This window comes from Carassius auratus, chromosome 15 (assembly GCF_003368295.1).
Source record: "Carassius auratus strain Wakin chromosome 15, ASM336829v1, whole genome shotgun sequence".
NCBI classification, from domain to species: Eukaryota; Metazoa; Chordata; class Actinopteri; order Cypriniformes; family Cyprinidae; genus Carassius; species Carassius auratus.
This window is the reverse complement of record NC_039257.1, coordinates 6,351,445-6,375,303: the sequence shown is the minus strand read 5'-3', so window position 1 is coordinate 6,375,303 and position 23,859 is coordinate 6,351,445. Positions and strand designations below refer to the sequence as shown.

Sequence of the window (23,859 nt, the reverse complement as noted above, 5' to 3'; positions counted from 1 at the left end):
TGTATTAATATATGCCAAACTAAATATACACAGTTTACACATATATGATGTAAATGAAAAAATTTTTAGGATAAAATTATAATATGTACAGTATATATTGATGACTTTTTATGTCTACTAGAAAATATTTGGCTGTATTGTGTGCTTCATTATAAAATGGGTGAAACTTCAAAGATCCAGAATAGGGTGATAATCTTGTCTGAGACAACAGTGGGACTAACAGGTTGTGTTGTTGGGAGATAAGCTCTGTCTCTTCATAACCTTACAATGACACTACGGCATAATTTAAGAGCTATGTGAATTTTTTATCATGTAGCTCTTATGTTTTATATTTGATTTGATGTGCTCACGCAAACTACTTCAGGCATTGGACTGCTGATTTGTAACTTTTGTTTGGTTGTGGGACAAAGACAAAGTCAATATCCAATATATAAGCAAAAAGGGTCAAAAGGTCTTTGCATTGCAAAACTTTCAAAGCCTTTACAAAAATATACACATCCACTCGGCTTGCTCTTTCTTTGGCCACCCGTTCCTCTTTAGCGATAAGGAGTTACCCTCATGCGTCCTATTGATGTTGTGGTCTCAGTTGCTCAAGGTTATTTGGTCAACTATGTCTCAGCTGGGCTTTACTCTGTTGACTTTGTGAAGTGAGTTGCCCTTGGATCCATGGCAGGTTAAACATTAACCGATCTGCATTTGTTCTGTCCTGCATGCATCTGTTACACTCCGTCCGATCACAGGAATATTCTTAAACCCAAGGGATCTGTTCTGAACAAATATCAGATGTTTTTCTGTTCTACTGCCTCTTAACTAGCAGGGGTGCTCTGTTAAGGTAAGAGACTCTGGCTTCAGTAGAAATATTGTGCAAAGAATATTTAAGAGTTGTTTTTATTATAAGCCCTCAGGTCTAGACTACAAATTGTGCTTTAAACCTCTATTGCATTTCTTAAATAACTAATAATTAAGCCCTAATGGTTGCACAGCCCATAAATTAAATGCAGTTGTAAAGGTTCAGTACATTTGATTTAGAGTGAGGAAGTATTATGGTTTGTTAAGTATGCATGGAGAAAGAGGCATTTGAATTCATTTACAATGCATTGAGCATATCTTCACCTATATTGCATTTGTTATATATTGCTACAAATGTGCAGTGGATTGCAAACAAGTCTGTAGTTGTTGACTTGATTTTAGATACGATCAGGCTTTGCTGTGTGAGGCTGTGAGGTAAGGTGTGTAGGCTTGAGAGTCCATTATACATGGGAACTTCTTTAGTATGCTTTAAAAAGCATCCCAGGATGCACCTCATGTTGATTAAGGGAATGTCTAGAGTGAGCAGAGAATCTATAGACAAAGGGTTGGGACCAAAATGAAATATTAGACTGAAATATGAGATTTGTTTTCGTTTTCTATTCATACGGAAGTCATTTATAATATATAAAAAAGGTTTTTCTTAGCTCGTACTGCATATTTTAGGGTTTAATTAGGTTCCATATCGATTATAGGATTTTATTATTTAAATATATATATATATATATATATATATATATATATATATATATATACAGTATTGTTCAAAATAATAGCAGTACAATGTGACTAACCAGAATAATCAAGGTTTTTCGTATATTTTTTTATTGCTACCTGGCAAACAAGTTACCAGTAGGTTCAGTAGATTCTCAGAAAACAAATGAGACCCAGCATTCATGATATGCACGCTCTTAAGGCTGTGCAATTGGGCAATTAGTTGAATTAGTTGAAAGGGGTGTGTTCAAAAAAATAGCAGTGTGGCATTCAATCACTGAGGTCATCAATTTTGTGAAGAAACAGGTGTGAATCAGGTGGCCCCTATTTAAGGATGAAGCCAACACTTGTTGAACATGCATTTGAAAGCTGAGGAAAATGGGTCGTTCAAGACATTGTTCAGAAGAACAGCGTACTTTGATTAAAAAGTTGATTAGAGAGGGGAAAACCTATAAAGAGGTGCAAAAAATGATAGGCTGTTCAGCTAAAATGATCTCCAATGCCTTAAAATGGAGAGCAAAACCAGAGAGACGTGGAAGAAAACAGAAGACAACCATCAAAATGGATAGAAGAATAACCAGAATGGCAAAGGCTCAGCCAATGATCACCTCCAGGATGATCAAAGACAGTCTGGAGTTACCTGTAAGTACTGTGACAGTTAGAAGACGTCTGTGTGAAGCTAATCTATTTTCAAGAATCCCCCGCAAAGTCCCTCTGTTAAAAAAAAGGCATGTGCAGAAGAGGTTACAATTTGCCAAAGAACACATCAACTGGCCTAAAGAGAAATGGAGGAACATTTTGTGGACTGATGAGAGTAAAATTGTTCTTTTTGGGTCCAAGGGCCACAGGCAGTTTGTGAGACGACCCCCAAACTCTGAATTCAAGCCACAGTACACAGTGAAGACAGTGAAGCATGGAGGAGCAAGCATCATGATATGGGCATGTTTCTCCTACTATGGTGTTGGGCCTATTTATCGCATACCAGGGATCATGGATCAGTTTGCATATGTTAAAATACTTGAAGAGGTCATGTTGCCCTATGCTGAAGAGGACATGCCCTTGAAATGGTTGTTTCAACAAGACAATGACCCAAAACACACTAGTAAACGGGCAAAATTAATGCTATGGAGTGGCCAGCCCAATCTCCAGACCTTAATCTAATTGAGAACTTGGGGTGATATCAAAAATGCTGTTTCTGAAGCAAAACCAAGAAATGTGAATGAATTGTGGAATGTTGTTAAAGAATCATGGAGTGGAATGACAGCTGAGAGGTGCCACAAGTTGGTTGACTCCATGCCACACAGATGTCAAGCAGTTTTAAAAAACTGTGGTCATACAACTAAATATAAGTTTAGTGATTCACAGGATTGCTAAATCCCAGAAGAAAAAAAAAATGTTTGTACAAAATAGTTTTGAGTTTGTACAGTCAAAGGTAGACACTGCTATTTTTTTGAACACACCCCTTTCAACTAATTGCCCAATTGCACAGCCTTAAGAGCATGCATATCATGAATGCTGGGTCTTGTTTGTTTTCTGACAATCTACTGAACCTACTGGTAACTTGTTTGCCACGTAGCAATAAAAAATATACTAAAAACCTTGATTATTCTGGTTAGTCACATTGTACTGCTATTATTTTGAACAACACTGTATATATATTTTTTTTTTTTTTTTTTTTAAGTAATTTAATTTAAAAATCTTAGTATTTACTGTATACTTTGGGTTTTGATTATGAATGTTAAATAAATTGGTTCCATATCAGTTATAGGTTTTAATTTATTTTATTTTATTTTTTGTGCATGCATTTGAGCATGCTCTTTTTACCCATTTTACTTGTAGATTATATTGTTAGTGCTCAGTTAATGTTGATCTTGCCACCCATCCCTTCAAATACAGGATCGTCCCATATTTATACGAAAAATGATGCGTCCTGTATCAAATCAATACGGGATGCAATTTGAACCGTATTTAAGGCCAACACATATTTGAATAAACTAATAAGTATTTTACACTGTTTATAATACTAATAGCAATTATAATTAAATCAATTTCATAAGAAGTATTAGAGAAGCTCATTTGTGCATGGTTTTGGTGTCTTTGTTTCCATAGGTACAGAGTCTCCTGGGGCCAGTTGCATAAATTTAGCCTCTATGTTAAGTATATAAAATACAAGTTTGACCAGCTAGCAGTTAGCCAAAGGGTCATCTTATTTTTGCATTCAACTTAGACTTATCAATGCTTTTATGCAACTGAATAAAAAAAAAAATAAGACCAGTCTTAAAGAAAAATAATTAGCTGACTAAACTTTTTATGCAACCGGCCCCAGAATGCATGCTGTTAAAGCCCTTTCACACAAGTGGTTTAAAAAATATGAGCACACATCTGCCCTTTGAACACAAGACTCTCCAGATATAGGGCTGAATGGGAAAGTTATCAATGTGTCTGTCCAATAACTAATGATGAACACGCAGTTTATTTATTTAGAAAAAGAGTATAGTATTTTAATCTGCCATTTATCTATTATCAACCATGACATGAAAATAATTATCGGATTCTTGGTATTGGTCAGAATTTTTGAATGCCTTTAAAATTATTTTACAGTATAGAAAATAGTAATGACAACTTCTCATAGTTGTGTCATAATATATTAATCCTTGATTCTTTCTTGATTCTACAATTTCCTGTCCGGTAATGATTTAAAAAAAATGGTTTGATGTAAATATCACAACAAAACTATAAATCTCAATTTTCTTTTCTTTTCCAGTCGGCAGAGTTTTTCGACATGCTGGAAAGGATGCAGGTAAGATTCCCTCCATCATTCAGATGATCTTATAAGTGCATGTCGTCCTTTAGAATAAGATTCCTCTAAAAACAGCATTCCTTAAAAAACTTTGTACTTTAGCTGAAGAGAATTTTACTGTAATCATATAATAATCACAGCATGTTTTTTTCTTTTTGTTTTTTTGCCCTTGAGTGCTGGCTAAGTGTTCCCTCTCCAGAGGACCAGTCCTCAATTACTCTGAATGAATAATTACACATTCCAGCTCATTTCAAACTCATTGATTTTGCCAACACTTTTTTCTGTGGTGGGTCTTTGGTTGGGGGTATGGTAGGAGCTCCACAGGGGTGAGAGATTGGGAACAGGACATACTGACCTGTTATATAAGAGCAGCATGATTGTGTTGTTGTCATCTTGTGTGTGTTTGTGAGAGTGTGTAGATGATGGGCAGCAGGTAGCTTAAGATCTGATCAATACTATGTTGAGGCAGGATTAAAGCCCTCAGTCTTCTTGTCCAGACCTCAGTTTGAGTGACAGATCGATGCAAAGGTTTGTCTGAAGGGCTGATGTCTCTCTCCAATGGATCACATGTACTTGTGATGTTTCAGATCTAAGATAAAGGTGTCTGTAGTTCTGTAGCATGTACAATGCCCAGGGAATTGACCATTTCTTGTTTTCGGTTACACATCACTTTAAGATATCATTGTTACAGTGTAATGAGTGAGATTAATTGTCTTAGGGTTACTTGCGTGTAATTATGCATAATTAATTGTTATTTAGTAGTAATTACATGTAACCTGTGTAACATTCTCTGTACATAACAGCTAAGATAAAGAGATTGACATAATTGCAGTGTTATATAGCGATATTTTTTGATAAATATCAGCTATATTTCATATCTGACATTGTATTCATGTCACAGACAATTTTCATTGGTTTCGCAATATTCAGTTGTAGAGATTCACAACAAGCATTACAAATGTTTCCAAGTGAACAAGAATTTCTTCCTTTATTTATCTCTAAGGAAACAGTTTTTTTTTCCTGGACTCTCAGGTGGAAACAATTTTAGCATGGTATTGATATTAGCCAGCAGTCATAAAAATTGTAAAAGGGACAAAATTGTCCTGAAGGCTTTATTGACTTAAACAGAGCTGCTTTATTTGGGGAGCTCATTTGAATAACAGCGTTTAATGTTTAGTTTGTCATTTATTCTTCCTCTTTTCACCCTCTTCTGCTTTCCTGGATACATCAGATTCCCAAAACTGAGGAGACTAAGAAATACAAGGTTTGACTGGTATTGTGAATGTGTGTGTGTGTGTGTGTGTGTGTGTGTATTGTGTCTGTAAGTGTGTGTTTGTGAGTGGGGTCTTTTCTTTTCTATTAATATTCTGATAAACATCAGTCACAGTCTTGAGTTCTACAGCATCAATCAACATCAAGTACTTTTTTACATTTGATGACGTAAATGTCAGTGATGATGGCCTTCAGATTCCGCCAGAGAAACCAAAAGCAGACTAAAAACCTTTAAATCCAATATATGGTTATTGGAATACAAACAGAGAATAGTGCATACAGTCTTTTTTTCTTTCTTTTTTTGCTGTTGCTGTTATTATTATTATTTTTATCAGTCATATTCTGGTGTATATATTATTCCTCTATCCTGCTCTTGGGATTTTTTTATTGCAATAAACAGACTGTGATGCATGTGGTTGACTTTTCGATGTTATCCTATGATGAAATGTCCTTTTCTCTCCTTCAGGATGACTACATCCCTTACCCACGTATTGAGAATGTGAGTCCATGAACACACACACACACACACACACACACACAATTTATTTGTGTATTAGCAATTTAGCACAAGAGGGTTTTCATTATGTTCAAGTGTTTTAAGGCTGAAAGAAACAGATTGTCTCTATTTATTACACGGCTCTTTGGAATACTTGATTCTGATTGGTTAATCACTGCATGTAGATGTTTGCATTGTGATTGCTAAGATGATGTCCCTGGCAACAAATCTCATACACTGTGCTATTTATTTTTCCATAGTTTTATAGGAAGCCATTAGCTTTCATTGATAACTTCAGCATTACTATTGCTAACAGGTAATAGTTATAAATGTAATGAAAGTTTGATAAAATATTTTTCATATAGATGTTTCATTTGTAATTTTACAAAAGATTTTCTATTTTAAATAAATGGCATTCTTTTGAACTTTATATTCATCAAAGCATCCTGAAAAAGATACATCAAGATGTCCAGAAAAATATTAAACCGGACAACAGTTTTCAACATTGATTATAATAAGAAGCACCAAAACAGCATATTAGAATGATTTCTATAAAGGATCATGTGACACTGAAGACTGAAGAAGTAATGGCTGCTGAAATATATTTGAAATATATTCAAATACAGAGCTTCAAACATGGCCATTGTCACTCCCTCACATACTGCCTTTCTAAGTTAAATCAGTATATTGTTTTCTGAGAATGAGTGAACAGGATGATTTTCATAATATTTTGTAGAAAACTTCTATTCTACAATGTCCAGTTCTCGAATGTCTTAAGAACAAACATTCTGTGTGCTTTATGGCCTTAAAAATTTTAATTTAGTTTTTCACTAACCACGCATAAACATTGTTTTCTCAAAAACACAAATAAGTACATTCGTGCTTCTTACAGTGTAATCAGACTTTAGCCATTAATATGTTTTTAAGATACTGAAAAAAACACAAATGTCAGGGCATGTCAAACCTTCTCCAGGGCCCCAAAACCCGCTCAGACCCCAGAGGGTTAAATGCAGCTTTGATGAGCATAAAAAATAATAAGATTATAGTTGCACATCTGTGGGGCTTGTGTGTGATTTAACAATAACATTTATTACAAATTATAATTAAAACCAATTATGACTTTGCTGATCATTTATGTTTTTTTCTTTTTTGGCTTTGTTGTCTAGGTCCTGGAGAAGGGTGGTCCCTACCCTCAGGTCATTTTACCTCAGTTTGGAGGATATTGGATTGAGGATCCCGAGGCTCCGGTCGGGACACCCACATCCTCAGACAGCAGCTTCTGTGAGGAGGAGGAGGAGGGGCTGAACCCAGGTGGAGGAAGAGGAGGAGGCTTCAGCTACAGGCTGGAGTGTAACAGCATCTCACGGGCTTATCGCAAACACTTTCTGGGCAAGGTGAGGATCCTTTTGTTAATGCTGACGGTATGTTACATTTCTATACTGTAGGTTTACAGGGCCAAAAGTATCCATATTTGAAGAAATACCCATGTATGCCCAGGAAATGTTAGCTTTTAGCTGAAAGTAAGTGTCCTGTCTGAGGTAATAAGTGGTGTGCCTGTAGCTTATTCACTCACAGTTCTTCATAACACTTGGATATGAGGTGTGATGGCGCCTCTTTGAACAAACATTTTGTACGCCACATTTTGCTATCAGTTGTGTGTCATAGAGAGCTTGACAGAGAGCCGCACTTGAGTGATAACAATGCAAAGCAGTCTACTGGAAAATGAACCTCTCCATATCAAAATATTGAAACACCTTTCTCTTTCTCAGGAGCACATGAACTATTACTGCACAGGCAGTAGTATGGGACACCTCATCATGTCTCTGAAGTACGAGGAGGCAGAAGGACAGGAGTCTCTTCGCATCATGCTCAGGTGCCATGTTCAGCACATATTGAAAGTCTGCTGTAGTCATTGTTAAGTAGGTCTGTATTGTCATAGTAAATAGCTGAGCAATTTTTTTTTTTTGTCATTTTCTAGGTCAAAAACAAAGACCCTTTATGAGCGAATCCCACTTGAAGGCATCCTCCATCTACCCAGCGTACCACAGATAGCCAAGGTGTGTATTGGCAAGATACGCAGCACCACACCAAAGTCAATGCTATTAAATAACACAAATGGAAATGATTCATTGACAAGTCGAAACTGTCTGTTGGCTTAAAAACAAGTTTTCAATGAAACAGTCTCTATGATCATAAGAAACGTGTGCAAAACTGTCAGTGACTTAAGAGACATTTTCTTTGACCCTGATTTCTAATAATCTAGAACAAGTATAAGTTAGCTTTACACATCCAAGCAAATATTTAATTTATAGAGAATAGGAAGTGGTATATACACTACTGTTTAAATGTTTGAGGACAGCAAGATTTTTAAATGCTTTTGAACGACATCTCTTATGTTCACCAAGGCTATGTTGCACGTAATCACAAATATAGTAAAAACAGAAATGTTGTGAAATAATGTTAGTTAAAAATGACTGATTTCTATTTTAATATGTTTAAAAAAAAAAAAATATATATATATATATATATATATATATATATATATATACAGTAAGAAATATATATATATATATATATATATATATATATATATATATATATATATATATATATATATATATATATATATATATATATATGTGTATATATATATATATATATATATATATATATTACAGGCCCCAAAATTTTGAACAGTAGTTATAAATTATTTCAACTGTCTAAGCCTAATAAGATTGTGGGATATCATAGTAAAAGACAGTAAAAGCTACTAGGATTCTCCAGATGAAGGCTTCTTTACAGATTACAATCACATTATGCAACTTTAAAAGCGCATGAGGACTCAAATTCTCAAAATAAGTATCTTAGCAGACCTCTTTTGAACTCAAAAGATGCGAGATGTTGACATCAGATGTGTCCTGTGTGTTTCAGCTGCTCTGCGATGACGTCACCGGTCTGAAGTTCAACCCTGTCCTCTACCCTAGGGTGAGCATTTCTGTGTTTCTCACTCCATCTGTGACTTACCTACTGCAGGCATCAGGGGGAAATAAGGGCTGGGCTTTGCTCCGTTTCACCCTAGTACCCAAGTCATCTGAATTAATATGTTCCCGTGCTCCGGGGGAGTCACAAATCCATCTGCTTTACACTGCCTGGCATGCCTGAGCCACATAGTGTGTTTGAGAGGAGCCTTGACCATCTCAAGGCTTTGCATGGTCTGTCAGGCATGGAAAACACAAATGCCTGAATTATGGAAAGGCACTGAAACACATATTTACCCCTGCAGGTGCTTTCGCTCACTTTCTGTTTTCTCTCGCCCCAAGGCCTCGCAACTGATCGTCAGTTTTGATGAGCACGAAGTGAACAACACTTTCAAGTTTGGAGTCATCTATCAGAAGTTTGGTCAGGTGAGAGTCAGTCTTGAGCTGTTGTCCTCAATGTACATACTTTCACTGAAGTTCTCTCTCTTTTTTTCCCACTGGGATTGTCTCATCAGACGTCAGAGGAAGAGCTGTTCGGCAACAATGAGGAGACGGCAGCCTTTACTGAATTCCTCACTGTTTTAGGAGACAATATTGAACTGCAGGATTTTAAAGGGTGAGAGATGGAGATTAAGCTCTGAAAACTGCTGCCAAGATTCACCTGTGCACTCATAAAAGGCTGGTTTTAATATTAAACTATATTCAAAGAGTTCATTTGTGAATCATTTATTTAATTTACTCGTTGTGTGATTTTGACTGGAGGTCTGCTCATGGTAATCAGATTGCTTCTGATTTGATGGTGTGTGTGTGATTATTGTGCTGCTCAGGTTTAGAGGCGGTCTGGATGTGTCTCATGGGCAGACTGGATCAGAGTCTATCTACACCACGTTCCGTCAGAGAGAAATCATGTTTCACGTTTCCACAAAACTCCCCTTTACAGAAGGAGATATTCAGCAGGTGGGTTCCCTTTTTAATGTTTAATAAGTACAATTATTTTTTTTAAATATTAAATTTTTACTTAAACATTTAAAGCAAATTAATATATATTATTTAAATATTTTGTAGTTATTTATTACATTTTTTTGTTTGTTTTTTTATACTCACTTTGTATTCATATTTCACTCTAAAATCAACATGAAAAAAATATTGTCTTCATGTAAGCACAATCTAAATTGCTGTAATGGACAAAAAAATGTATAAACACATTTGTTATTAATCAATTCTTTGATACATTCTTATCAATCAAATAATTTAAGATTCTACTATTATTTTTCTGTTTGTTTATTTATTAATTTATTTGTGTTAACCCTAACCCTTATGGTAAAGAGATTAATAATTAAAATTGAGGACATGAAGTGAAAAATAGGGAAAAATGTACAAAATCTAAATTGACTGCAATTCTTAATACAGTGTTGTTTATTTATAAAAGAAATATTTTTTTATTTAAAGAATTAAGTAAGATACTACCATGATTTATTTATTTATTTTATTGTTATTTTTTGTTAACCCTAACCCTTTTATGGGGATAAAATAAAAATTTGGGAGAAATGTACTTAATGAAATATAATAAACTATATTTAAATATAATCCCTGTGTGTTTATCTTGTCTAAATATTGTGTTGGCAAATACACAATCCATTAGATTTAAAATATTTATAAATATTTTCCTCTGTGTCATATTCTCTCAGCTCCAGAGAAAGAGACATATTGGCAATGACATTGTTGCAGCCGTCTTCCAGGAAGAGCCCACACCATTCGTTCCTGATATGATCGCATCCAACTTCCTTCATGCCTACGTGTTAGTGCAGGCGGAAAACCCCTGCACTGATCACACCACGTACAAGGTTTGTCAAACACCTCGCTGAATTCCTCCAGATACCCATCAATCCCATCAATCCCACTGATCTGAGGTATCGATTGGTGTCCACAGGTGTCCGTCACAGCCAGAGAGGATGTCCCTCCATTCGGCCCCCCTCTTCCAAACCCTGCGGTTTTTAAGAAGGTAATATAGAAGACTGCGTCTGTTAAATATTGAAGGAGATGATGATTTTTATCATAAGATGATGGACATCAACTCTTTCCCAGGGTCCCGAGTTCCGAGAGTTTCTCCTGACAAAGTTGATCAACGCCGAAAATGCATGCTACAAGTCAGACAAGTTCGCCAAGCTAGAGGTGAGAAAAAAAAAGAGAAAAAATCCAGAGATCCACAATTCACTATAAACAATTCATTTGAAGGAATAATCACCCAAAATATTAATATTTTGTCATTCTTTACTAATGAGTTTTCATTTTGGGGTGAACCATTGCTTTAGTTAGCCTATCTACATCATCATCTCTTGTTCTGTGTCTGTGTGTGTGTGTGTGTGTGTGTGTGTGTGTGAGATAGGAGAGGACACGGGCCGCACTGTTAGATAACCTTCACGATGAACTGCACAGACAGACACAGGCCACAGTAGGACTGGGATCAACTACAGATGAAGAAAAGCTAGAAAATGGGGGTCATGGAGGGCTGCTGGAGTCTTTTAAGGTAAGATGTCCTGCCCTTGACCACTTAAAAACCCAGAGAACTATAGATTTTTCTAAATGTTCTTGCTCTTATATTTATGCTCTTTATATTTTTTTCAAGTGGCCAAGTTGTACATTTAAAAGCAAAAAATATACGTTCACGTATATTTGACGCAAAAAATAAATATAGAAGTAACTCAATAAAGTTGAATGGAATAGTGTTTTCTAACCTTTGTTTGACCTTTGGCTGCAGTATAAGGCTGGTGTGTAGCGCCACCTACCGGTTTTTCATGGTAGCACAGATGCATTTTTCAAACTCCATCATTATCATGGGTAGTTTTAGGGCTTTTATTTATATATATATATATATATATATATATCTCATAAAAGTAATAAAATAAGTAATTTAAGATAAATAATTAACCAGCTAATATAAACAATTCACAAATAAACCTTAAACTGATTGTAACATATGTTCTTATTTCTCTTTATTTGCCAATAAAAATGTATTTGTACTTATGCTTAGTACAGTTTAGCATTTTTTGTTCCTCTCTTACCCTCTTCCTCTGTTTCTGTCAGAGGGCCATGCGTGTGAGGAGCCACTCTATGGAGACGATGGTGACTCATAAACACAAGAGTCCTGGAGTGGCGGCAGGCGTCCCGTCCAGTGTGAGCGGTGGAGGACTCCAGCAGAACAGCATGGAGTGCACCAAGAGCACCTTCACTGTACTTCCATTATTTTTTATTTATTCAGATTCAATTCTTATCTCATCCATTGTATAAACTTGCTGAAGCCATTTAGTATTATGCAGCAGTGCATGAGCTGAGCTTCGTGTGTTTGTGTTCGTCAGCCTCCAGCGCTGTCTGCTAAATCTCCTTTAAAGAGTCCAGTAAAGCGGCGCTCTGGTCTGTTCCCCAGACTGCACTCCAGCACAGACAGTCCAACTGAGAAACATCCATCTCGCAGGTACCCTTATGAAACAAAAATATATTGCCGTATATTGGAAAATATCATGTAATATATTAGGCATATATTCTTATATATTTCATATTTATTTTTTCCAATATATTGCAATATATTGAAAGCGGCAATCATTTGTATATTTTGCAATATATTATATAATATATGTATCATCATATATATTATATATATTATTCAATGTATTCAAATATATAATATATTAGAAAATAAAAAGGGAAAATAATATATTATAATATATCACAATATATTTTAAGAAATATATTTGTAAATATATTCTCCTTTCGTAAGGGTAAACAAATATACATGTAATTTTATACATTTCTCCAATCTTCAGTGTCACAAGATCATTCAGAAATCATGATAATATGTTGATTTGTTGATCAAGAAATATTTATTTATATTATCAATGCTGAAAAAACATTTCTTTTTGTTTGTGTGTATGTGTCTGAAAACAGATACACTACCATTTTTTTTGTCTGGGTATGCATGATTTATGCTACATTGATTAATACTTTTATAAAGCAAGGACAAAAATCGAGTACAAATAATAATTGAGCACCAAATCAGTGTATTATAATGGTTTATGAAGGATCATGTGACACTGAAGAATGGAGTAATGACTGCTGAAAATTCAGCAATGTTGTGTTTGTCTGTATGCATGTATATACATTTTTTGTGCATTAGTATTTCAGAAAAGCACTACATAAACAGTATTCTGTGTTTTTTTAGTGACCAAAAAGCAGAAGTGTTACCTCACTCACAGGATGTGAGGTCAGAGACGTCATCCAATCCGAGTTCACCAGAGATCTGCCCGAGCAAAGAAAGGTTGGTTTGATTGCGGTTTCTCAGTTCCAGTTCCTCAGGGAGTGCAGTGTCGGAGTGTTTTGACATCTGATGAATCCGATATTTTAAATACTTTTCCAGCACCTTCACTTTTAGAAATGTATGTGAAAGGGTTTTTCTTTCTCCTTCATAGTTCTTCAGTAAACAAAAAACTGTGGATTTCTGTTGTGTAATCTCTGTCCCGTTGGTTTGGTCCCGCAGGCCATTTTTGAAGCTGAAAGAGTGTAGCGGCAGAGCTAATATCTCCCGATCTTCCTCCAGCACCAGCAGCTTCAGCAGCACAGCAGGGGAGGGAGACGGACTGGAGGAGCTGGAAATGGTGACACACACTTACACACACAGACAGAAGAGTTCTGTTGAGATTCAAGCACTGCAAAAAAAACAACAACAGTATTTCAGTACCAGAATATATTATCTCAGCATCCTTAAACCTTGAGAACTTGAGAAGCAAAACTGCATTTGATCTTATGATGGATACATAGTACTTTTAATATTTATACATTTATGTATTTATCATGATATGATAGATGAGAAAATATTGTGAAATGTTATTACAGTTTAAAATAAAAGTTGCCTAATATAATATACCTTAAAATTTTATTTATTCATAGGGTGGCAAAATGAATTTTCAGCAGCCGCTATTCCAGTCTTAAGTGTTACATGATCCTTTAGAAATCAATCTAATATGCTAAATTATTATAAATGTTGGAAACCATCATAAGCCAGCTGCCAGCATTTATTCAAAATATAATATTTGGTTACAATAAGTCTTTACTATCACTTCTTCACTTTTCAGTGTAACATCTTTGCTGAATTAAACTATTAATTTCTTATAAATAAAGGGGAAAAAAAGTGCTGAAACCAAATTTTGAATTGTGTATATTGTTGCAAAATATTTTTTTTTTTAAATTTGGATGAGAATTGTGTGTGTGTGTATATATATATATATATATATATATATATATATATATATATATATATATATATATATATTTTTTTTTTTTTTTTTTTTTTTTTTAAGGATGTTTTTATTTTACTTTTAAGCTGGAAAACAACTAAATGATTCAGAAAATTATTTTTGCAGTGCATTTCTTACTCTAGCAGAGCTCTTGAGATAATTACCTCACATAAGCTCACTGTGAAGACAATTCACTTATGCTTCAGTCACGTCTAGGTGGGGGTTTTTTAATTGGAAAGCAAGACAAAATGATTAAGATGATTAAGAAAATAATTCTTGCTGCGTGATTTTTGTTTGTTTTTTTTTTTCCCTTGCAAAGCTCCTGTAAACAATCACCTCAGATTTCACAATGAAAACAATCCAATTATGTTTTAGAAACCTTTTATACACCATCGCACACTAAATGGCTCTTTGTATTGATTCACTATGACTGATGTTTGTCCATATGCCTAATTACTGCTGTACAGCTAGTTCTAGGACAATCAAGAGCAATGGTACTAGTATTACAGCTGGGGCAGCTATGGCCTAATGATTAGAGAGTTGGACTTATAACCCGAAGGTCCAAGCTGCCCACTGCTCTGGGTGTGCTGTGTGTGTGCTCTTTAATAATGACTTTGACTTTCATTATCATTACCTCTGCAGATTACTCAGTCTGTCATTTGGTGTGTGTTGTGTCCTGTAGGGCAGTCACTCGTTCACGGCTTCATCTGTGTACAGTCCATCTCTCGGTGCGGAAAGCCAGAACTCTGGAACGCCGCTGATCATGTGCCGCAGTCCCACAGGTGAAATAAGCAATCATACACAATAAAAATAACCTGAAGCAATCATACACTGCTCAGCCAAAAGTAAGTGTACACCCGAAAACCACTCACATGTGCTTGTTGAACATATTTCATTAATAAGCAATTTGGTAATAGTTGGAACAGGATAGGAACTATTTCATCTTTAGCTCTTTAGAACACTGTTTTCTGTAATTGCGATAAAGCTGAAATAAAAAAATACTGAAAAGCTTTAATAATGAAAAATTGCTGAAAATGTACTCACACATAGATGTATAAATGAGTTTGTTTCTACATTGGAATAGATTTAGATACATTTAGCACTACATCACTTGATCACCAGCATATTTGTCTAGAACTGTTTTTTCTTGTAAATGGTGCTTGATCTGTGCATATTTCTCTACTGATTCAGATGTGACAACTTTTTTACTGAACTATGTAATATTATGGATATAACGGAAGCAACAGCTTGAAGTTAAAAATGTGATGATGGATTTGTTTCTTACAAACATGCAGCTTTTTGCTTCAAAAGACACTTGTGGATTATTGTGATGTTTTTATTTGCTGTTTGGACTCTTGTTCTGACGGCACCCATTCACTGCAGAGGATCCATTGATGAGTAATGCTAAATTTCTCCAAATCTCTTCAGATGAAGAAACAAATGGATGGCCTGAGGGTGACAAAATTTTCAGCAAATTGCTATTTTTGAATGAACTGTTATTGAAAATTAGAAATGTTGAACATCAGATTGTTAAAATGTTTACTAAAATAAACAAGTATTTGGATAAAAGTAATTGAACCCCTGAAAATCCATTAATAGGAAATTGGTAATAGTTGAATAGTCAGTCTCGCTATTAAAATAGTCTGACTCATCAGTTAAAAGGTGGTGTCCACATATTTGTGGCTATGAGATGTGCATAAACATGAGTATACTTGCATGAACACACATATGCTTGCACTTGGCACAAACAATAATTACATTTTTCTTAGATGGAAAGAGCAAAACTTCACCAAGGTCAAACTTGAAATTCCGCTTTGACAAACTGAGTCACTCCACTGTAAGTACTGTGTCCTCAAATAACCTTTAATATTGACTGGGCGTATTATGAAATCGGTTTCAAAGTCAGTTGATTTATAGTAGATCAGATATTCAACAATGGCGATGTTGGAATGATAAAAGTGTGTATGTTACTCTTGTTTTAAAAGTGTTCACACTTGTTATCATAAGTCTGTAACAGTGCATTTGATTTAATTTGTAAACTGAATAATGAGATTGGAATTTATTCACTAAGATTCTCCTTTCTTTCAGGGTCATTAGGTCAGACGTCAGACCAGAAGCCACTGCATGGACAAAAGGTACTTTGCATATAACTGTACTGTATCTTTAAGCTACGTTGATGCATCTTAAAAATACTTAATCATTTATATTTTATCACCTTTTAATTATATAGCCTAAAAATTAGTCATCATTTCCAGTTTAGTCTCTTTTAATGCTAATAATGAAATGTTCAAAGGTGCTAGATTAATTACCTTTTTTTAAGAAATCACAAGTGAATTTTCATCTGTGTTGTTACTGTTAACTAAAACCATTACAAAATAGTTTTTTGTTAATTTAAATAAAGCTAAAATAAAACATTGATAAAAAAAAAGATAAATAATAAATGAAACGCATAAACTTGCACATTAAGAAATGTTGTTGTGGTAAGTAACTGAAACAAGTTTGAGTATTAAAATGATTAGAACAAAAATAAAATATATATAGGCCTATGTTTTTTTTTATATTTAATTAAAAATAAAAATAAACCTATATAGAAATAAAGGGGTCATATGATGCGTTTTCAAGTTTTCCTTTTTCTTTGGAGTGTTACAAGCTCTTGGTGCATAAAGAAGATTTGTAAAGATGCAAAGACTAAAGTCTCAAATCCAAAGAGATATTCTTTATAAAAGTTAAGGGATGTCCACACCCCCCTAAAATGGCTCGTTTAAACACGCCACACATCTCTATGTCTCTATGTGGGAAGATTTGCATAACGGAGCCCAAATGTTCACGTAAAGAAAGAAGGTGTACCTTTTACTCTCGCTGTTGCCACCGGCGCCATGTTGTGGCCAAATCGAGCTGAATCATTTGAAACGGTTTGCATCTCCAGTGATCCACTAAACCACTAATTACTTAAATTATTGTGTTTTTTGAACCTTAAACTGCATAAACATTGCATTACACCAAATACACCAAATAATGTTATTTTTGGAAGCATCATATGACCCCTTTAAAAGCTCATAAAATGACAAAAGCTCATAAAAAAATGTACTGAACAAAATTAATTAAAATCTGTTTTTATATTTACCCAGTGTGTCTGTTCTTTGTCTTTCTAGGCAGTGACTCTGAATGGATTTTTATAGATTGGAAGAAAAAGGGACCATTTTCTCTTGCTAATGCAGCAGTTGTCGTCACTCTTCAACATAATACACAATTGAACACTATTGTAAGAACTGATCCTCCAAACACACAAAACTGTTTCGGAGGACAGAAATGAACACCAGTCTTAGTAGAAAAAGCAACAAATGTCTCTGTTTTTCCAACAATTTAAATGTAGTGCTCAAACACGTGTTGAAAACTATCCTTGCCTAACTGCAATTGCTTTCTAGACAGATGCTCAATATTAACACAGCCACTTAAAGTACTTGAAGAGTTCTCAGTCATTAATGTTACAAGAGATACAGACTACAAAATAGCATTAGAAGCATCATTATAAGAGTCTTTTACAGAGATTATGGGTCATTTTGAGACTTGAAAACCAATGCTCATCAGTGTAAGCCTTAAAATACTGTAGAGAACTATGCTTTGCTGAGGACTGAGTTATTTTTGAGTTATGTGAAAAGGTCAAATTTACCTTTCCTGAGGGTAACCAAAGATTGACATGGTTTATCTGTGGTAAAGGGGAAAGGTTTTAACAAAAACACGATATTTCATGAATGGCAAAGAAACATTTTATTATATTTTTTAAGTAAAATCTGTTCATTTCAGCATATATTATTTCTCTAAATAAAGACTTAAGTATATTTGTTCAACACTAATTTTATTAAACGGATATATTTGCACAATTAAAAAAAATGAAATGATATACTTCACCTAGTTTCATTTTGAGCTCTCAGAAAACACTCTTGAGAAGGCACAGACACATAAACATGGTTTTTCTTACTTTCAGACTTGTGGATGTACAAAAAGGTCCTTTTTTGTAAATGCTTTGTTATTCAATTATGGCTGGCAGAATTTTTTTTGAAGGATTTTCTTTTGAAATGATGTGTTATTTATTTACATATATGGGTCTCTCCTCATTCCTCATGAATCAGTTGTTAGTTTTCAGTCATACTCATTAGTGAGGGCATTAAACTGCAGAGAGCGCGTTAAACATTCTTGTACAATAGTGACAAATGTGTTGGCATATATGTTTGTACTGACATAATTTATTGCTTTTAAAAATCGTTGATGTTACGTAAACAAAAAAATACACGGAGAGTCAAATGAAAATAATTTAAAAGATTATGTATATGTATATTTGGTTATGTGCCATTAAGAATTTATTATAAAAAATAAAATGTATTTTGTGTCAAATACCTGTCTTTTTGAAATAGGAGTCCAATGCAATTTCCTTAGATATGTCTTCTTCTTTTTTTAGGTACAACCACACATTTTATATACAAAATGCACATTCTACAGACATATCTGGAAGAACAACATTTAATATGGCTTTACAACTACTGTATATTAAATCAAAGTGTAAAATTGCTAGCATTCACATTTCAAAGTCAAGTTGATATCTTTTCAATCTTGTTGTCTAACTTTGCAACTGTACTTATGTTTACAGTCATGTTTGCTCTGGTATTGAAAATAACCCACAGCTATGTGAGAGATAGAAATGCAAGATGTCTTTGTGTTCAGGAGAAACGCACAGAGGAATAGACAGTTGGCTCAGACGCTTGTTTTGCTTGATCATTCTGCCGCCTTGAACTGTTCACTGCAACTTCTGCATACACCAACTGCACAAATACAAGACAAGTAAAGAAACTGATCATACTGACCGATTAAACAAATCAGATTCTTATCAAAACACACAATGTACTGAGATACTTACTTCGTTTTTTGGTTTCACTCTAGCTGCAAATAGAATAGAAAAAAAATCTGATTTTTATATTTTTAAAATTTACATTTTAGATTAAATAAAACATTACACGTAAATTACATTTATTAATTTAAATGTATACATTTAAATAACATTTATCAACCTTAACCTTTTTTAAGGTTTAAAAAAAATACTAAGTTGACTGATGTACTGTATGACATATTTGCAGAATCTGGAGTGGAATCTTACAGGACGTGCAGGGGCGAGGCGGGACAGGGGGTGGTGGTGGATGATGATCCTGGGTGAGACACCAAACAAACCCCAAAACAACAGGAAAACATATGAAGGCAGCAAAACAAAGCAGGACTCTATGAGAGAGGCTTCTGCCTGATGATTCTGCTGCTGCTGGCCAAAAATAAAGATAGATAGTTTGTCATTTTAGCCATATATTGTAAGCAAATTATGAAACCAAAAATGTTAATCATTTCAAACCAACAGCATGCATATGTATATACCTGCAGTCACATTAACATATGTCACATGTCCACTGCTAGTGGTATTCTCAGGCCAGGATATCAAGCACTTGTATGCTCCAGTATCTGACTGGTTGATGTTGTGAATGTGGAGTAATAGTTGTGTGCTATTGGCTGTTGAGCTGATACTGGACATCTTGATTCTTTCCGAGGGAATGAGGGAAGAAAATCCTACTGTTTCCAAATCCTGGAAAACCCATCCTCCAGTCCAGCCAGCAAGCCCACAGTGTTGCACTTCACAGCTCAACTCGAGACTGCGGCCCTCCGCCACAAACTTTGTAGCACGACTCGCTCGAACAGATGAGCACAGTTCACATACTGAAATGAGACACAAGCGAGTTGAGGTTTTTACTTACACTAAGCACTTTTGGACTTTTTACAAACGGTCTTATTATTTATGGAGCCCTTGAAGTGACTTGAAATCGCGTGCTTACGCAAGGAAACACGTATTAATTTTTAATTTATTTTTTTTTTTTTTTTTTTTTTTTTACAAAATATTAAAATAAACCGGAAACAATAACACGACCACAATAAAAGGAAATGTGAATGTTTACGATACTAAAACATTATTTAGGCCATGTCATGAAAATAATCATCTATTTTAAGTGCTTTTGAAAGTGCAGCTGCTTTAACTTTGAATTTGAATATGAAGGTTAAAAGCTTACCTTTTAAGATACACAGAAATGCCAGTAACGTCAAGGAACACCTGTGAGCGGCTTTCATCCTTATACTATTTCCATACTACCTGTCGAGTTTCCTTGCAACCACAGAACAGATTCGGAAGATTTTACAGTCAACCGCCGATTTTTCAGTCAAGTCTCTGGGGCATAACAGCAAAGAGGTGCATTACGTTCTTCTAAACTCTTCCTAGTCCTGGAAACACCCACTTCTCTTTATTCATTGCAGGAAAATCGTTTCCACTTTCAGTTTAATTGCGGTACATCTGGCAACTCCAGTCGTATTGTAAGCGTTCACTTCAAAGAAATGCAGGCTCACCACCAACTGGAAACCTGTCCTATATTTCCTGCTGGAGAAAAAAATCTCGCTCAATTAATGTTGACATCCTATTATAAGTGGACTGTAACTAGGACACAAATATTGGGATCTAATTGTGATTATTTCCTTGTAATGCGATTAGGCTGTGTGTGGTCTGTCCAGCTGTGTTATGGCAAATTTTGCTTTGGGCAATTTAAGAAGGACATTAAACAAACGAAAACTGTTATAAAAGGCTTTCCCCCAATTTGTCTTCATTAATTTGAATGCAGTCGACATTTTTTTTTTTTTCTGTTGATGTATATGCTGCTTTAGACTGTATTACCGTACTGCGAATGCTAATTAAAATTAAACATTTTCATAGTATTTTTTTAATTCAGTCAGATTCTTCAAATCTTAACATCCTTGAAATAAGATATATTTATGAGAGAAGAAAATAAAAGGGAAAAATAGAGACATGAAAAAATATATAGAAAGGGCTATAAAAAAAAAATTTCCTACTCCATTGGCAAATTATACACCCCGCCCCAACCCAAAATGTTTTTAATTGTATGCTTACATAATGATAAACAGTATTATAATGTTTTTCAGGTATATTGCTGTAAAAAAAAAAAAAAATAGCGAAAATTATTTTTGCAGCACAACAGGGATATGAAATACTAAAAACAATGATTTGTTTTTACAATGATTTGCAATCTATTAAAAAACAATGTTTTCTTGCCGTAGCCACAAGGTGGTGCTCAAGGTAAAACAGTTTCTCTGTAGTCAGCTGGGAAATCTGGTTGAGACAAAAAGGGGCATGTGCAGGCAATTATACAGCTGCTGCAGATAAAAGCCAAGCTTAAACAGAACCTGCTGCTGCAAATTATCCTTACATTGTCCTGATATGCAATACATTACAGTACACTTGATACATTTACTTTAGAGATCTAAAACAAGTGAAATTCATATGACCAGAAAGAAGCTTTGGATGTTAAGATTGCCGAATTAAATGTTTCGGATTGAAATCCTTTGAGTAGAACCCAATCAAATGTTGAATGAAAATTCTGTCATTATTACACACCCTCATGTCTTTCCAAACCTGTATTCTGTGATAAATCTGTACATTAACTGTAATATGGAAAGATTCTTAAAAAGTACTTTTTTCTAGAGAAGAAAGTCATACAGATTTAGAATTTACAATTTTGGGTGAGCTATCACTCGAAGCAACAAATGAGGCTTGGGCAGCATTTTGGCAAAAGGAGGCTCCCTCAGAAGGTTCCTTTGAGCTGTGCGATTGTTCCCTGCAGCAAGTAACTTGAGTCGAAAGACCTTAATGGTAACCAGATGTGTAGGACGTCAGTGTGGGCTTACAATCTCAGGATGTCTGTTTTTCTTGGAAAGCTTGTGGTACAACACCAACCCTAAGTTACGCAAGTGCTAACATATAATTTAACTATTTAGTTGAGTCATATTAATATAAGCTTGTACGTGCAGAAAAACTTTTGTAAACGTCCCTTTTACAAGTCTGAAAGTGAATCTGATATCCAATCTGTTATCAGTCAAAACAGGACACTGGACATTGACCACCCAGGAATGGGCAGAAACGAGTGCGAGCTGGTCAACCCACATGGCTTAAAGCAGATAAGTAAAAGCAAACACTCTGTGTCTGTGTTCAGGAGCAAACAACAGTGTATAATTAAATAAATAGTGATTTTGTCCATGTTTTTAATGCATTCATTACAGTGTCATACAGGACAAATGAGTTATCTAAACTCAAAGCCATGTACTGAACAAATCATTTTTGTTCACAAATGAAAAGGCAGATTAGTGTCCTCTGAATGGTTCAGTCCCAAGAAAGAATGGTTTCTTGGCAGTACAGATTGCTCCATGATCAGATTACTCCGTAGGCATGTCCTCAGCCTTCATTGAATGTTGCACAAGGCTCTTTTTTTCTCTAGTGAAGAGGACAGGCCGTCTGAGGTTTTTGAATCCATGCTGCGGAGCTATGCAAAAAATTACAAGGGTATGATGGTATTGCACTAATGCATTTCATGGAATGTCAACATCGTTAGGTGGTCAGCACCTCTCAGGGGAGTTTAGCTACATCAAATGTTCTGTTCTGAGACAAAATACTAACCCGGTTGAGTGTGACGTGTGAACACAGAGCCTGGTGTGTCTATTCTGGTGCACAATAAAGCTTTTTTTCCTCATGCACGCAGTGTTACAGTGAGAAAGCCTTTATTGTGCTAGTTTTCTGATACTGTGAGACTGGTCTTTAACAAAAGGGAATAAAGATGACTACTGTGTCTGACTCCAGCAGCAACTTGAGAATTAAACTTCTGTGCACTGCCACACACTCAAGTATGGAAGCTCATTTCCATTTTGGAATAATTTTTTTTTTAAAGTAATTTAAAGTAATTGTGACTTTATTCCACAATTCAGATATTTTTTGAATTGTGATATGTGAACTCACAATTAAGAGGAAAAAACTGCAAGATTTTTTTTTTATATTTTTTATATTATATCATTTATCACTTTATATCAAATTTAGCCTATAACATTTAGGGATGGGGTGGGGGGACGGTACATTGTTTTAAGGATGGGAAATCCAGAGAAGGATGTTGTTTGCTTTTTATGTGGTGTCTTTTTTTTTATAACATCTTGTATGAAAACAAGAAGTTGGAGTGGATCATGTGGCTTGTTTTTTGTGCATGATTTAATAGATTTAATATTTTTCCTCTCAACCTTTTTTTATGAATCTGAATTGGAAATCAATAGCAGCATACTATCTGAAACAGTATAGCACATTGTAAGAATGCTTTTCTAATGAAAAATGTATGAGATTTTCATAGGTGAAATGTGACCATGGCTGCATTTTTTTCTGGCTTTTCATTCCATCGTTGTTTGTGTTCTGGTTCCAAACACTCAGCCCTTTTAATAGGACTCAAATGTGATCGCTCGTTCTGTATCGATTCTCTTGTGCATTTAGTTTGTGTCAGGTGTTTGGCGCTGGGCCATTGTCTTTGCTCTAGCAATAAATATTGAACTTGTAGCCTTGAATTAACTGAACACTGGGAATCTGGTTGAGAGAGTTTA

General features: G+C 34.9%; 2 protein-coding genes across 5 annotated transcripts in view; one reads left to right on the top strand and one right to left on the bottom strand.

Moving 5' to 3' along the window:
- LOC113114832 (rap1 GTPase-activating protein 2-like) overlaps window positions 1-18,258 on the top strand; it is a 39,686-nt gene extending 21,428 nt beyond the window's left edge. Inside the window, exons 3-25 of one of the 3 annotated variants that reach the window (XM_026281886.1) lie at window positions 4,286-4,321; window positions 5,553-5,585; window positions 6,060-6,092; window positions 7,256-7,483; window positions 7,859-7,962; window positions 8,068-8,146; window positions 9,021-9,074; window positions 9,410-9,493; window positions 9,583-9,683; window positions 9,895-10,024; window positions 10,756-10,911; window positions 10,998-11,069; window positions 11,153-11,239; window positions 11,454-11,594; window positions 12,152-12,298; window positions 12,424-12,539; window positions 13,284-13,379; window positions 13,599-13,716; window positions 15,038-15,137; window positions 15,739-15,810; window positions 16,125-16,192; window positions 16,444-16,490; window positions 17,508-18,258. In XM_026281886.1, coding sequence (XP_026137671.1) covers window positions 4,286-4,321; window positions 5,553-5,585; window positions 6,060-6,092; window positions 7,256-7,483; window positions 7,859-7,962; window positions 8,068-8,146; window positions 9,021-9,074; window positions 9,410-9,493; window positions 9,583-9,683; window positions 9,895-10,024; window positions 10,756-10,911; window positions 10,998-11,069; window positions 11,153-11,239; window positions 11,454-11,594; window positions 12,152-12,298; window positions 12,424-12,539; window positions 13,284-13,379; window positions 13,599-13,716; window positions 15,038-15,137; window positions 15,739-15,810; window positions 16,125-16,192; window positions 16,444-16,452 — 2,064 coding nt within the window. In that variant the 3' untranslated portion in view covers window positions 16,453-16,490; window positions 17,508-18,258. Of the gene's footprint in view, window positions 1-574; window positions 833-4,285; window positions 4,322-5,552; window positions 5,586-6,059; window positions 6,093-7,255; window positions 7,484-7,858; window positions 7,963-8,067; window positions 8,147-9,020; window positions 9,075-9,409; window positions 9,494-9,582; window positions 9,684-9,894; window positions 10,025-10,755; window positions 10,912-10,997; window positions 11,070-11,152; window positions 11,240-11,453; window positions 11,595-12,151; window positions 12,299-12,423; window positions 12,540-13,283; window positions 13,380-13,598; window positions 13,717-15,037; window positions 15,138-15,738; window positions 15,811-16,124; window positions 16,193-16,443; window positions 16,491-17,507 lie in introns of those variants that run through there. The other 2 variants (XM_026281888.1, XM_026281887.1) reach the window with 2 other exon arrangements.
- Window positions 18,259-18,724: 466 nt separating this feature from the next.
- On the bottom strand, window positions 18,725-20,976 carry LOC113114867 (uncharacterized). 2 transcript variants are annotated; one of them, XM_026281943.1, is made up of 5 exons: window positions 20,454-20,976; window positions 19,771-20,106; window positions 19,505-19,660; window positions 19,268-19,290; window positions 18,725-19,172 (listed from the first exon to the last, which is right to left on the bottom strand). In XM_026281943.1, exons 1-5 carry the CDS (start codon window positions 20,509-20,511, stop codon window positions 19,071-19,073), a joined length of 675 nt encoding a protein of 224 aa, XP_026137728.1. In that variant the 5' UTR covers window positions 20,512-20,976; the 3' UTR covers window positions 18,725-19,070. The 2 variants fall into 2 exon arrangements, with proteins under 2 accessions (XP_026137728.1, XP_026137729.1); XM_026281944.1 differs by having other exon boundaries at window positions 19,505-19,657.
- Between the last annotated feature and the right edge of the window lie 2,883 nt (window positions 20,977-23,859).